Source organism: Wolffia australiana, chromosome 12 (genome assembly GCF_029677425.1).
Source record: "Wolffia australiana isolate 7733 chromosome 12, ASM2967742v1".
NCBI lineage: Eukaryota > Viridiplantae > Streptophyta > Magnoliopsida > Alismatales > Araceae > Wolffia > Wolffia australiana.
In genome coordinates, this window is record NC_135846.1 from 14,907,473 (window position 1) to 14,923,362 (window position 15,890).

Below are 15,890 nucleotides of genomic sequence, written 5' to 3' on the forward strand. Positions count from 1 at the left end.
TAATTTACCACTATTTTTTGGCTTATCAGATCGATTTAGCCCAATTGATAGGTTAAGTTTCCAGCCCGTGGGGTGCCAAGCTATACCTCGTGCTTTAGAAGATACCGAGTAGTGTTGACCTTTCTCATGGAACCTTTGCCATCATTGGTTAACAAATATGTATAATCCATCATTCGTGTGAACCTCTCGAATGATTTAGGGTATGGTATACCGTCAAACCCTAATCCGTCATTCGATTAGTACTGATGTATAACTAGGATCATTGGAGAACGCCTTCTCCAATATCCTCACTACCCTGGCCAAGGATTTTTCTACATCGTCTTCCTTGAGTCAATCCCCTCTTATACCGAGGGCGGATGATCCCGTCTTGACCACTCAATCATCTTCGTAAGCTTCTTACTACATCTGACTATGACTTGTTTGAATCCCATGATTAGAGGCTCATAAGTTGTAGTCAAAATGTAGTCATCCATTCACGAGACGTCCTTGGTGTCTCAGGTCTAAGGACCACTTACACAGCCGTGACATGAATCAACCTAATTGACAGTTTGGTATAATACCATTAAGGTATTCATTCGAATCAATTCAGTGAACTCTTTCCACCAAAGAGCACCCGCTATCTATCCTTAGTGTCTCTACACTAATAGCCACAAGATCAACTATACTTATCGTATAAGTAACAACTAGTACTATTCTATCTGGATAATTCGATGTCCGTCTCAACTGTCCATCGAATAGGAATATTTTGAATACATGTTTAAAGACTAGTGATCACAATTCACTATGTCATTACAAAGATTCATGGACTTCATTATAAATATCACACCGGAATAACAATGAACGTAAATATTTTATTCAATGAACTTAAATAAACATGGTGGTGTGATTGGCGTGACAGCCACATAATATCCATCACCTCTCACCATGGTCAAATTGACTAGAGGCAAGGGTGAGAAGTTGCTCAAAGTGACCGCCCGCAAATCCAATTTAAGAAAAATGGCCTAATAAGCAAGATTCGCTTCTCGGGGGCGAGCAGTCGATTAGAGTGACCACTACGAATGTGGGCTGAATTATTTTATTCTTAGGCCCGAGACTCTGGATGGCATTCTGAGCACCAATCAAGTCCCGAGGGCAAACGGGCTAGATGGCCCTTAAGGGCTAGGCGAGGTATGGAAACTGGTTACCCATTATGTATAACTCATCATGTTCTTTTCAATTTTAAACCTTTTGATTTATGTGAAATAACCAATTTGCATTCCAAATTCAATTCAATCATGCGACTTTATATTTTCTATATCTGGTTGATGAATTGGATACTCAGAGATTGGTGTATGAGAATCACTATGTGCACGGGAACCATTGTGATGCATATAATATATATTAAGATTGTATTGTGCACTATATTCACTATATTTGGAATATTTTGTTGATGAATTGGATACATAGAGATTGGTGTATGAGAACACTATGTGCATGGGAACCGTTGTGATGCATATTGATGGCGACCATGAGAACACACCAGTACCGAACGTGCCTCCACCTTCACACGAGACGTCCCGCATCATGACATATCACAATGCCAACTTCAGAACTGTCCTTTGACGTGACTCATTGACTCATCGCCAACATTGATTAATATTAGGTTTTAAATTAGTGGTTATCTTATTTTTTATTTCCTCCAAGGCCTATACATAGGCCAATGTTGCAAGAAATACATGGTGAATTTTCTTTTGGAATTGAAGTTTCTTCTTCGAAAAAGGAAGTTTACCCTAGCTGTCGTCCCTCCCGAGCCGCCACCGCTGCCTCTTGCCGCTACAGACATCGTCGAGGGAAGACCATTAGCCTCCTGCGCCCGCCGTGCATACATCATCCTCCCGCGCCCTCCGCGCACCGAGCCGCCCGCTTGCGTCCTCTGCGTCCGCTGCGCGCAGGTCACCCACCGCGCGCAGGTCACCCGCCGCGCGCAGGTCGCCCGCCGCCACGCGCAGGTCACCTGGCCGCGCCCGCCACGTACATGCCATCCACCTGTGCCCTCTGCGTGCGGAACCATCGCCCGTGCCTACTGCGCACAAGCTGCCCGCCCGCACCCGCGCGTACAGACTGTCCACCCGCGCTCTCCGCGCACACAGTGCGCAGGCCGCTCGCCCATGACCGTCGTGCGCAGGCCGCACACCCGCGCCCTCTGCACGTAGATCCACCCGCCCGCGCCTTGTTCTGCAAGTGCACGTCCCATATACCATTTAGGTTTCGGGGCGCTGCCCCGTACCCCGCAAGGGGGCGACTCCCCCCTTGACCCCCTGCCAACTGACCGTGCAGTTGGATCTATGACACCCTATTGAAGCGCACATCACTCGCCCTTGCCAACGATGCATCAAGAATTACCCACATCGCCACGTCGTACTGCTTTAAGTGTCGAGGTAAATTCTATCCTCTTTGATGTCCGTGTTCTTCATCCAGTGTTCCTTGATTGTTTTTTCCACCGCCGTCGGATTATCTGATTTGACTTTTGAATCTCCTTGCGATAAGTTGATTAGGCCTATGAATCTTCTAGCAATCGACCAATTGATTCATTGAAATTGTTGCTTTGTTTTCACCACGGTGGTTGATGACAGTACTCCCGCCCTCGAACGAGGAAATGGGCTGCACCATCAGTATTTATACCGGACTTAAATCTTCAAATTCGATCATGTGAATTGTGCTCTGATTTATCCCACCCTACACTAGATAGCCTTTCCTACCCGGTCTCCCCTATCATCCTACATCACATATAATCTATTTTATGATTATATTGTGCACTATATTCATTCAGACTCTTATTGGCCCAAAGATAATAGGTGTTTGGACGAATCCATTACACACATGGCTAATTAAAATAGTGGTATTAGTCTGGTATTTTTTTTTAAATAGACTTTTGATTAACATGTTGAAAAGACAACCTTTTTTATGAAAGTATGTCTATTCAAATGCTAAGATGACTAAGTGATGTTAGATTTGCGGATACTTGTTGGCCCAAAGGAAAATGAGTATTTGGCCAAATAACACTCACATCAATGAAAGTAAATTTGACAATTATTAAGGTTCAATGACAACATCGAGCCGGCCCAAAGGAAGTTTTTTTTAATGTCATTTTTATCGTCTAGATTTGACTATTACGTCAAGATGATCACTTATAAGTCAGTATATTATCCAAAGATGTGTATTGATGCTATGATGGATCTCTTGAGATGTAAAATACCATTCTTTGAAATATGCTTACTTACTTTTCCACTCTTATGTGAGTATTTTTAGTTATTTGTTGAGGCTCAAGTTCAGTTTCAAATATTTGCACAAATGTAAATTCCATTCCGATGCTCAATGCTTCAATTTTTAAGAACTTTGTCTCAGTGACATATTTACTGCTAATAGAGATCAATAGAAACAGTACTACAATTGTATGTTTAATTCGGAGACCAAAGGTTTCAGTTTAGTAAAAACCTTCTTCTTGATTGAATCCCATGACCATAACTCTGGCTTTATAGCAATCTATCTCTCCAATGGGTTTATACTTTAGTTTGTAGACCATTTGGATCCTATAATATGTTAGTTCAGGTTTTGGGGAACCAGACACCATGTTTTATTTTTTTATTCAATTTCATTCTGTAGGACCTGCATCCAAATTTTGTCCTTGGCTGCAACACTGAAAGATGAAGGTTTAATGATGTATGTTATTTTTGTTGTGTGACGTCATGGCATTAAATGTCTAATGGCGGCACAAAATAAACATATTAATTTTTTTCCTTTTTTATATTAATCATTTATTTTTTTAACATTTTCTACAATCTAACCCTCTTGAAGATACACATCAGTCAAAGATTTAATTGTTGTGTTGGTAGCCAGGTTCATGAAATCTGTCTAAGGTGCAAGAGATTACTTCAGATGATGATCATTGTTTTCTACTAGAAGAGATTATTCAACTTGATTTTTTGTGATAGATCATCAATTATTACTTATTCATTTTGAGAGTTATCTTCCTGATAAGAGATAAGTCTGGGACTGGGACTCAAACTTTTCTTGAGTCATATTTTGATTTATGATTATATTTATGAGTGAAGATGTGCATAGATGACTGCCAAGCAGTTCTGATGCTTCATTGATCCTTGAAGTATCAAACAAAAGGAAGATATGCTCATAAAAAATAACATGACTTGAGACAGAAAATTTACTAGTACAAACAGATATAAATTTTTACCCAAGGTGTGTTGGGTTCTAGAGGCCTAGATCTAGATGAAGAAAAAAAATGTTACGCAATGGAAGACTTTAACAAAATCGCACGGCATCGATAAAATCATTAATATGAAGTACCTTTACACGGATCACATCCGTGAGTTCTTGGATCCCGGAGCGAGACGAGTTGAGCTGCTCAAGTGTGCAGCCTCATGACATATCCACACAATCCTTGGCACGTCAAATCTCCTCCTTCTCATTGACGAGCCCCATTCAATCTCTGCCATCATCGTTGCATCATCCCGATCACATCGGGGATAGAGAGGGGCTGTAGGGAGAAGGGAGAAGAAGGGAAAGGCCCATGAACAATTTTGGCATGGGTCAATTTCATTCAGGGCCTTCCCCTATTCACACTAAGTGGGTATTTTTCATAAAAACCCCCAAAACTTAAGTATATCTTCCGACGTCCAAAAGATCATTTTCGTGTGACCCTCTAGGCCCTTGTATCAATCTATTCTAGTTAATGACTCCAGCGGACCAATAACCTTTATTGGCCTTCTAAATTAATTAACTATATCATCATATAGATTAATTAATGTCAGATCAATTTAACCCAATCGATAGGTCGAGTCTCCAACACGTGGGGTGCCAAGCTATACATTGTGCTCTAGAAGATACAAAGGAATGTGTATTGACTCGCTCTTGGAACCTGTTCATCATCGGTTACCATGTACTTATAGTCCCTCATCCACTTGGCACTCCTTGGATGACTTAGGGTATGGTCAACTGTCAAACCCTAATCGATCATCTAAGTTAGTACTGATGTATTTGAAAATCATCGGAGAACTCTTCTATGATATTTCAGTGCCTTGGCCAAGGACTTCATCGCATCATCTTCCTTAAACTGTCAGCTCTTATATCGAGGGTGCACGATCCCATCTTGCCCACTCAATCATCTGTGTGTACTTCTTGATGTACCCAAACTAAGACTATTTAGAGTCTCATGATTAGGGACACGTTGGTCGTAGTCAACGTACAACTGTCCGTCCACAAGATGTCTTTGGTGTCTCAGGTCTAAGGACCACTGACACAACCGTGACATGAATCAACCTGATTGATAATTCAGTAAAATATCATTTAGGGATTTATACGGATAAATTCAGTGAGCTCTTTCCACTAAAGAGCACCCACTATCTATTCTTAGTGTCTCCACACTAATGGCTACGAGACTGGCCATACTCATCACATGAGTAAGGCTAGATAGTGTTATTCTATCCAGATACTTTGATGTCCTTCTTGTGTATCATTGGAATAGGAATGTTTAGAACACATGCTTAAAGACTAGTGATCTCCGTATTACGATCTCATCATAGTTCACTAAGTCCGATCGTGTATTCATGGACTTCTTTATAAGCGTCACACGTGTACTAGAATGAATATGTTCTATTAATGGACATGGAACGAGATGTGGAATGTGTGATTGGCTTGCCGGCCACATATATTTCTATCAAGGTGCACTGAACTGTACTCTAGAAAGACACACAATTTGGATCTTGTATTTAACTTATTCTGGGCATAATGTATCAAATAGGAATAACATAAACAACCAGATGTCTTAAAGTAAGTATAGTCAGGTTGCATAATAAGGAGTACTTCATAAGGAGAATTATCTTTTAGAACATTTGTGTCATTCTATTTATAATAAAACACATTGTAGCTACAGCCTCATCTTGAAATTTCTTTGGTGTGCTGGTTTGATGTAACAAGGTAAGAGTTGTTTCTACTATATCTCTATGCTCTGTGGGCAGTGTCATTTTTTACTAATGTATGGAACATGAAACTCAACGTATGATTCCCTTATTTTAAAGAACTATTGAAGATTCTGATACTCTCTATCCCAACCTTATTCAAAGTATTTGATCTCAGTGAAAAATTTATTCTCCAGCTGTTTTTGAAAAGTGGTAAAGAAAGATAGAAGATAATTATTTCATTTATGAGGATAGTGCCATGTGTATTTGCTAAAATTATCAACAAAATACTATAGCACAGAAAACCTCAATAAGAAACAACAGGTGAAGGTACCCACAAATCTGAATAAAATTTTCTAATCGGTGATTAGAGGAAATAATATGTAATTTACGAGATTTTGAAAAACTAGAGGGTTGACACATATTTGGAGCAGACAATCCAAATTATTTTCTTACAACTTGAAGAATGCACAAGATGTGAGGATGCCCAAGATGTCCATGCCACTTTTCCGTTTAGGCTAGTTCCCTACATTACCCATATAATTAGTAACTATCGCCTTATTTTCTCAATATTTCCTACTTGATTCTATCTAATATCTTATAAAATACCCATTTTCATCCCCTAATCACAATTTAAAAAGACATTAATTCCATAAGATATTTTCCATTCAGAGACTACCCTGCTCATCACTATTTAGTTATATCTCACTGAGTCAAGGTCCTCATAAAACTAAACACCCAGAACTGAACTTATCAACCACATCATTATATAAGGTCAAGTTCTCTGACTCTCATTCTCTCTTTATTCCCTTGTCCCTTTTTATTCTGTAACTCTCTTTTGCTCTATCCCAAATATATTTTCCCATTGGAGACTACCCAGCTCATTACTATTTATTTAAATCTCACAGAGTCAAGGTCACCACAAAACTAAACACACCAAAACTGAATTTATCACCCACACCATTATATAAGGTCAAGTTCTCTTACTCTCATTCTCTCTTTATCCCCTTGTCCCTTTTTATTCTGTAACTCTCTTTTGCTCTATACAAAATATATTTTCTATTTGGAGCCAACCCAGCTCATCACTATTTAGTTAAATCTCACAGAGCCAAGGTCATCACAAAACTAAACACCCAAGAATTCAATTTATCAACCACACCATGGCATTAGGTGAAGTTCTCTAACACTCATTCTCCCTTTTCAATCTGCAACTCTCTTTTGCTCTATCCCTTTTTATTCCCTTCTCCCTTTTTATTAAGTTTCTCTCTTTTGCTCTATCTCAAATATATTTTCCATTCGGAGACTACCCAGCTTATCACTATTCAGTTAAATCTCACGGAGCAAAGGTCATCACAAAACTAAACACCCAAAAATTCAATTTATCAACCACACTCATTCTTCCTTTTTCATTCTGGACTAACAGTCTCCTGCCCACATCCACTTCTTAACATTCCTTTACCGGTTGCACTGCAGCAGTCAATGCCTCAAAATAAATAAAAAAAATAAAAAAAATAAAAAAAATAAAAAAATAAAAAAATAAAAATAAAACAACAAATTAAGTGAGAAAGCGAGAGAACAGCAGTGAAGTGGGATAAATATTCCCATCGCCTCCTCTTGCCTACCGGGCCAACTACGTACCTTCCGCAGCCTCCCAATCATCTTCCCTCGATCGCCGACTTGATCTTTATTTTGCTTCTGCAAAAATTAGATCCAGGATTCGAGCGTGTAGTTACACTTGTAGGAGTTGACGGCGCCGAGGTGGGCGAACAGCTCGGACGAAACCATGGCGTCTTCTTCTTCCTTCATCGTCACCTGCGACGAGGAAGAGAAACCCTAAACGTCACAGGCGGCGGTTTGAGATTTGATTATTTGTTTTTCTAATTGGGAGATTCAGTGTTGGGGTACATCTTCGTCGTCGTCTTCTTCGTGGTTCCTCGACCCGGTCCTCGTCGTCTCCCCGAAGTCGTCGTTCTTCGCGAATCTTCCCCGGACTCTTGGTCGGCTGTCCGCTAGGGTTTTTCTGCATGCGTACTGCACCTTCTTCCGTTCAGTCAATCTCGCGGAGTAATTAGAGAAGCGACGGAGAAGAAGATGGAAGAAGAAGAAGAACGAGAACCTAGAAGAAGAAGATGATGAAGAGATCACGGATTAACCGTCGGAGCTAGAGGAGAGAAGATGAAGAAGCTAGAAGAAGAGGTAGATAGAAGAAGCTAGACAAAGATAAAGCACCTAGAATAATAATAATAATAATAATATTAATAATAAAATAATAATTACATTAGATGATGAAGAAGAAGAAGCTAGACGAAGATAAAGAAGCTATAATAATAATAATAACAATAAGATGATGATGATGATGATGAAGAAGAAGAAACTAGACGAAGATAAACAAGCTAGAAATATAATAATAATAACAACAATAAGATGAAGAAGAAGAAGAAGAAGCGAGAGCTAGCAGAAAAAAAAGCGAGAGCTAGAAGAAAAATAAGCCAGAAGGAGAAAAAGCTAGTAGAAGAAAAATAAGCTAGAAGAAGAAGGTAGATGAAGATAAAGAAGCTACAATAATAATAATAATAATAATAGTAAGAAGAAGAAGACGAAGAAGAAGAAGAAGAAGAAGAAGCTATACGAAGATACAGAAGCTAGAATAATAATAATAATAACAATAACAATAATAATAATAACAATAATAATTACAATAATAATAATAATAATAATAATAATAATAATTATAAGTTTAGTACTAGTAAGACAATCAAGAAGAGTAAAATATAGAGAAGAATCGCATGAGAAGAGGCTTATTAAAGAGACGACGAAGACTAAAAAATAGAGAGCAATATTTTGTGGGAAACGGTGAAGAAGATGATAATGATAACCTCGAAGAAGAATCTAGTAACATCACAAACAAAAGAAAGAAAACTTTTACGACTGAGATTTATTTTCTTGCCGAATGGAAAACCTTGATTTTCTTGCTGAAGTTCCTCTCGTTCCTCTTCTTAATGTATCTGTGAATCTTCTCTCTCCGTTCCTCCACGGACAATCGCCCAACTTTAAAGCTCGACTCATCCAACGACGGCACATCAGAGCCGAGAGACGAGGAGCTGTTGCAGCCGCCCAAAAGCGGAGCCCCATCGCCGTAAAGCCTCTGAAAAACCTACAACCAATTCTCAGCCAAAACGGCAAAATTCTCGGAACGAACTTCGAGAAATAAAAAAAAATTCAGAGTTGGAACCTGGGATTCGCCAGAGCCGCAGAAAACTCTTTGTTGCAGAGACCCGTCGTGGGGGTAGAAGCCGTGGTAGTCGGCCTGGTACTCCTGGGCGGTCCCCGCCAGCGTGTACGGCGCGGCGCGGTCGGCATAGAAGGGTCCGGCCATGGGCTGGTCCATGAACGAGCAGGCCTTCGAGCCAGGGGCCGAGTCCAGGCCCATGAACCCACCCAACGGCAGCATCCCGTCGTCTTCAAACACGGACGGTAACGGCAGAGTCCGCGTCGGTAACGGTAGAAGAGCGTCGGAGGTGAAGGATGGGTAGTCGAAGGTCTGGTTCATGAACGCCGCCGCCGAGGGCGGCGGCGGCGGCGGCGGCTGGTAGCTTGGCGCGAGAAGTATCTCCTGTTCTTGCTGTGGCTGAGCTTCTAGAATCGCTGATATGGTTGACGCGTCGATGGAAGAGAAGGGCGGGAAATCGGACGATAGAGATCCGTCGTCGAAGCAGCAGATCTCGGCCACGGCGCCGCCGGAGCATGACGTCACCTCGGCGCTTCTCATCGTCTCTGAGAACAGTTCCTCGTCGCAGAAGCTCAGAATCTGCGCCGAGATCGGGCTGGGCATCCGCTCCTGTCGTCAATGCGAATGCAAAGAAACACTTGAAATCGCGAGAACGAGCGCGATATAAATTGATTGATAGATAGATTCCAAAGCAGAAATAGTTCGATTGAAAAAAAGAGATAAATAGATCAAATTATCTGCCAATGCGATGCAATAGTTCAATCACGGGAGCGAAGGCGAGAAAGACAGACATGCAGATAGATTTACTGCGAATGCAACGAAACAGTTCAATCACAAGAGCGAGGGCGGGAATAGATGGATAGATTGATAGATAGATTTATTTACTGTGAATCCAACAAAACAGTTGAATCACAAGAACGAGGGCGGGAAAAGATGGATGATAGATTAATTTACTGCGAACGCAACGAAAGAGTTCAATCATAAGAGCGAGGCCGAGAAAGCATTAGAAGATAAATCGATAGATAGATTGGTTTACTTGGAATACAACGAAACAGTTCAATGACAAGAGCGAAGGCGAGAAAAGATGGATAGATCGACAAATAGATAAGTAGATAGACACATAGATTTACTGCGAATGCAACGAAACAATTCAATCACGAGAGTGCGCGCGAGAAAAGATATGATTCAATCACGAGAGTGAGCGCGAGAAAAAGATAGAATATAGATCGACAGACAGATTGATTAACTGCGAATGCAACGAAACAGTTCAACGAAGTCGAGAAAAAATGGACAGATCGATAAATAGATAAGCGGATTGATAGGTTGATTTACGGTGAATGCAATGAAACAATTCAATCACGAGAGTGTGCGCGAGAAAAGATAGAATGTAGATCCATAGACAGGTTGATTTAATGCGAATGCAGCGAAACAGTTAAATCACGAGAGCGAGGACGAGAAAAGATTGATAGATCGACAAAAAGATTATTAGATTTATAATTTGATTTACTGCGAATGCAACAGAACTGTTCGATCACGAGAGCGTGGACGACAAAAGATAGATATATTGATTTACGGAGAATGCAACAAAACAACTAAATCACAAGAGCGAGGGCGAGAAAGAAAGACAAATAGATAAAGTGATAGATAGAATTACTGTAGGCGCTTGCTCCGGAGTGGTTCTTTGTCCTGGATCATCGTCCTTGTCTTCTTCCGATCTGCAGAAGACGAGGAGGCAACGGTGAAGATCGAATCGAGATTGTAATTTATTTCAATTTCCGCCCAATTCACCTCATTCTTCTTCTTCTTCGTTCTCGCCTCTTCTCCGACGATCGCGCAAGGAAGAAATGGGCGCAAGCTCAACTAACTAAACCGATGTGCTCTTTGGGTATTTATAGAGGCTTGAGAGAGACACACAAAGAGGTAGAGAGAGATAGTGTGTATGTTTCCGCGTGTGCAAGATAGGAGAGGTTATATATAGAGACTTCTAATTTGGGAGAACTCACGTGAGAGACGAGCCGTTTGCCGTCGCAACTGACGCCGTTAGGGAGTGAGCCTGCTTTTTAACGGAGGGAAGTTTTGAACGCCGTTTAGTTGGGCTGCCACGTAGGACCGATGCCACGTCGGTTCTATCCTTGCTGGCGCTTTGAACGCGGCGAGCTTGCCGGATCGTTGACCAAAATAATCGGGCAGCGTTGTCGTGTTCTTCTAAACTATCTCCACGTGGCGCATTTCTATTGGTTTTGAAATTTTTTGGTGCGAAGTCAACAGGGTGGAGTTGGCAAGTCAGGCTAAAGCCGTCGATGGGGCCCACGCGACGGCTATAAATATGGTCCGAAAGTTCCGTAATTTCAAATTTAAGTTTCTCCCGCCAAAACTTCCCGCGGCGGACACCGTGATCGCTCTCGATGGACGACGTGAGCAGGAAGCGATCGAGGGCTCCGGTGAGTGTACGCTCGTATTGTGGAAGATCTGGACGAATTTTGATTGGATTATGAGTTTTTTTTCGATTTTGACGCAAATTCAGGTTATTGTTTTCTTCGTTTTTGCGCGTTCTGGCAAGAATTTGGAAGGAGTTTCGATATCGCGATTTTTTTTTTTCTGATTTCGATTTAGATCGAGTTTGGATTATGATTTCTCTGAGTGTTTTTCGCCGAAGGAGAGCCTGATGGAGCAGGAGATGGTAATAGCAGAGGAAGGAAGCTCCGGAGCTGTAGAAGACGAGTTGGAAGAGGATACGCAACTCAGTAATTCATGTTCGGAGGAAACGATAGAGAGGATCAGGCATATCTACCTGAAGATGGAGCAATTCACCCTGCAGGTCACTCAGACCGTTTCTCTACGAACTATGAAACCTCCTTCTTTGCAAGTCTCGTCATGCGTTTGATTTGATTCATTTTCCTTGAGAGATCATTCGTGCCTGGTTTTTCTCCATCGACCCTGCCCCGTGTTAGGTTTCCGAGCTGCTCGAAGCGGGAAAAGCAACGTTTAAAAGCATTATCACGGAGTTCGAGGAACGTCTTATTGCGTTAGTGCTCTTTACTCGCTCTTTACTGCTTCTACACTATCTTTCACTCTGCCTTTGAACTTTTTAACTCTGCTTTATTTTATTTCCCAGCATTCACAGGGAGCAGATTGAGAAGTGGGATGAAGAGATTAGGGAGCTTCGTCTCCTGGACATGGCAAATGAAGAGGCACGCGCATTGCTGCGAAAAGTTCGTCTTCATCTCGCTCACAACGTCCAGATAAGTCTCTGAGTCATAAGATTCGAATTTATGGTTTCAAATTTTTACTACCGCTCGCTGATAAAATCTGGGGACGGCACTCGGGAAAAAACTGTTGTCTACCATCGAGAATGATGATCTAACATGGATGAAATACAAACAAATTATGTACAAGAAACGCGAGTGTTAGTCGCGATTCCTAGCAAGATGTTCGCTCGGGAAGTTCAGAAGAGCATGTGTTGAATATAATTACATAATTGTAATACAGTCAGATCTGCCGCGACTTAAATTAGGCTATTAATGTTTTGAATGTTCAAGAATGTGACATTCGTGAGCTTATAAATTATAATGTTCAATTATCGAAGAAAGTTCTCGTCCGTTTTGAGACATTGTAATTTCTTCTCGAGAATGCATTTAAATATTGATCTTTGAAAAAATGCATTAAAATATTGAACGGGTAAATGGCTCAATAATTAATTAATGATTTTAAAATATTTTGAGAAACCTGACAGAATATAAGCAGAAAAATGGATTACCCCAGAACTTCAACAAATTTGAGCTTTTTATTGAATAATCTCATATCTGATCATGACGTAAGACCTACGCAGTCACAAACCATATAGTTAATCAATGGATAAGTGGAAACCACACATATGATGGGAGTGGGGAATTTAGTTTGCATTTCGATTCATCCCTAATGGATATCTATTTTGAATAAAATTAGCAACTGTGCTTTTATAGTATTACTTACTAGACTACAAATAGAAGCTGTATATTTTTATGTTAATTCATAGATATTGGTCTTGCTTTGCCCAGTATTTCCTTTTTGAGCTTTTCTGGCTGATCAATATCATTTGGCTGTTGATAGTGGGAAGTTATCTCTCACTCGGTTAGCATCCTGGCATGTATAACAGGTGATGTAAAAACTAGCAGATCTTCTATCATGAATATCACAAGGTAACACAGTTAGCAGTTTTCTTTCGACCTTCGTGGCATGAATATATATATATCAAATCTTAAAGTTCTGCTTTAGTATTTTTGGTTATCCTCTGCATTTCTATGACATTAATTTTGATTAGTATCACCAATTAGACTGTTCTTCTACCAAGACAAAAGCAAAATTTCAGTAGACTTTCAACAACTTTCTAAGGTTTTCTTTGTTGACCTCCAAAAGGCGTTGGAGCTTCCCCGCCTTCTCATCAACCACTTTGGCTTACACAGTGGTGGTGATTTATCTCTTGCCACCTATGGATATTTTGGAGATTTAATATTTAATAATTTTTTAAAAGATTCTTCCTTCGAGTTTAAATATTCTAAATTCTTTATCCACAAATGGTTGGTGAAGGATTTGGCTAATAAATCAGTACACTTCTATTTTTAAATGCACAGTACATATCCCGGCCAATTGGCACTTCAGTTCAGTGCACAATTCTCTCAAAAATAAATTTATGATTTTTTTCCGAGTTTGGTAATGCACAAGCTAACCAGATCTACAAAGTCAATAGAAATAAATCATATTAATCTTTTGAGTGAGGTTAACCAAAATTAAATATTTCCACTAGAATAGATACTAAGCCTAATTCTCTAGCTAATGTTGTTGATTCAAACTAAATAAATTTGACCTGCTCTTAGTTAGATCTTCTATTTGAATTTTATTATAATTTATCCAACATTCTCACATTGTCTCTATGTTACAGACTCACTAAGCCTGGAGAAATATCCAATATATTCAACAATCTCTTAAAATGCGCCGCAACAATGATTCAGTTTTGAAGTATTACATATAAATAGGTAGTTGAATTATTACTCTCTCACCATTTATCTCTATAAATTATGTCCTACGTTTCCATAAAATTTTAAAAAATACAAATGAAAAAGCTACTCAAGAGTTTACTAAAAAATATTGAAAGATGAGCAAAAGGCGTGAGTTTACGACCGGGCGCGAGGAGCATAATCATAGCGAAGATGAATCAATGATGAAAGGTTATGATGTAAATAATTTCTGGATCTGAGTGGGGATAGTGGCGGCCATTCCTAACCAATATTGAAAAGGTTTCCTTATGCTGGAGGGAGCATCCCCACTTAGTGATCGATCCGCTAGTTTACACAAATCTGAAGAAGTTATCACGAACGAGCCACATGCAGGGAAACTTGCACGTGTGGTTCTGGCCGTTTAAAACCTATGGTATCTAATACCCTTGCTTCGGCACGCCGCTGGCGCACCTCTCCTAAATATTGCCCATTTTTATGGAATAATTTTTTTAGGAGGGACCATGCCACATATGATATGATCCAGCACAGGGTCTACATTTGGCGGAAGGCCCGACACGGGTCTAGTATGCAAGACACGGCCCGAATCGCCCCTTCCCCTACTTAAGGGGGCCCTCGGCAGGGCACCATACATGCATTCACACAGTAAGCTCTTCTCTCTCTTTCTCTTGCCCTCTCACTCTCTTTCCCTAATCTCTCCTCCCTCTTGTGGTTCGTAGGTCGACGCACAGTTCAATATACAGATACTACATGACAATCAAAGTTATAAATAATCTTAATAATTTAAACTCTAATAAAAAACATAAGAGTTCAAATAGTTTGATTTTACTTGTAGGTCAATATACAGATACTACATGACAATCAAAGTTATAAATAATCTTAATAATTTAAACTCTAATAAAAAAACATAAGGAAAAGGACTATTTTACAGTACAGATTTAATGTCTGATACAATATATCTCTCACTCTTGACTTGAATTGAGATATATTGGTCTCTTTGAAATATTGTTGCAAGCGACTTTTATTTTTCCATTTTAATGAGAGATAAACCACTAATTAAGTCTTAGAGTTAAGTCTTTCAGGGGAGGAGGATAAATAATTATAGGACCCAGCTACACGGGCAACAGGTTGCCCCAAAGGAATCTTGGGCAACTGGGACACGTGGAAAAAGAACCACGTGTCTTCCAAGGATAGGACGTAATCCCCTCTCGCTCTCTCTAAAAACCAACCGGTTGCCTCATTTTTTTTGGCGCTCTTCTTTCGCGCTCTCTCTCTCGCGCATTTCATTTTCCTATATTCTCTCTCTCTTCCCGGCGATCCTCCGGCGATCCTCTGGCGATCCTCCGGCGATTCTCCGGAGATTCTCCAGCCTCCGGAAAGCCCCGCCACCAATCACCGCTGCCGCCGCCACCGGCCTCCGCTCGTAAGCGCCAGCCTTACGCGCAGCTGCCTTGTACGTGTCCGGCAGCTGCAACCCATCCCGCATCTGTGCGCGCCTGGCGCCCACCCTAGCCCAGCCGCGCGGCCCTCTTGCGCGCGCGCCCTATTGACCGGCATCCGCGCGGCCCCCTCGCGCGCATCCTGGTGTCCGGCGCCCGCTCGGCCATCTCTCGTGCCCATCTCTCAACGATATCCTCCCATCTGGGCTAACATCTCTATCAAATCCATCTCCCTCTTCTCCCCGTCCTCAGACTGTGACGTAATCGGAGGAGCCGTCGC

General features: G+C 40.9%; 2 protein-coding genes across 3 annotated transcripts; one reads left to right on the top strand and one right to left on the bottom strand.

Annotated features, from left to right (window-relative positions):
* Positions 1-7,428: 7,428 nt before the first annotated feature.
* On the bottom strand, positions 7,429-11,198 carry LOC144710322 (uncharacterized). The gene is made up of 6 exons (XM_078584057.1): positions 10,969-11,198; positions 10,835-10,895; positions 9,184-9,789; positions 8,911-9,105; positions 7,857-7,982; positions 7,429-7,763 (listed from the first exon to the last, which is right to left on the bottom strand). Exons 1-6 carry the CDS (start codon positions 10,971-10,973, stop codon positions 7,656-7,658), a joined length of 1,101 nt encoding a protein of 366 aa, XP_078440183.1. The 5' UTR covers positions 10,974-11,198; the 3' UTR covers positions 7,429-7,655.
* A 228-nt stretch (positions 11,199-11,426) lies between these two features.
* Positions 11,427-12,685, top strand: LOC144710472 (knotted 1-binding protein). 2 transcript variants are annotated; one of them, XM_078584264.1, is made up of 4 exons: positions 11,427-11,621; positions 11,837-11,998; positions 12,132-12,205; positions 12,296-12,685. In XM_078584264.1, the coding sequence occupies exons 1-4, from the start codon at positions 11,586-11,588 to the stop codon at positions 12,432-12,434; spliced, it is 411 nt and encodes a 136-aa protein (XP_078440390.1). In that variant the 5' UTR covers positions 11,427-11,585; the 3' UTR covers positions 12,435-12,685. The 2 variants fall into 2 exon arrangements, with proteins under 2 accessions (XP_078440390.1, XP_078440391.1); XM_078584265.1 differs by lacking the exon at positions 11,427-11,621 and adding an exon at positions 11,639-11,704.
* Positions 12,686-15,890: the final 3,205 nt, after the last annotated feature.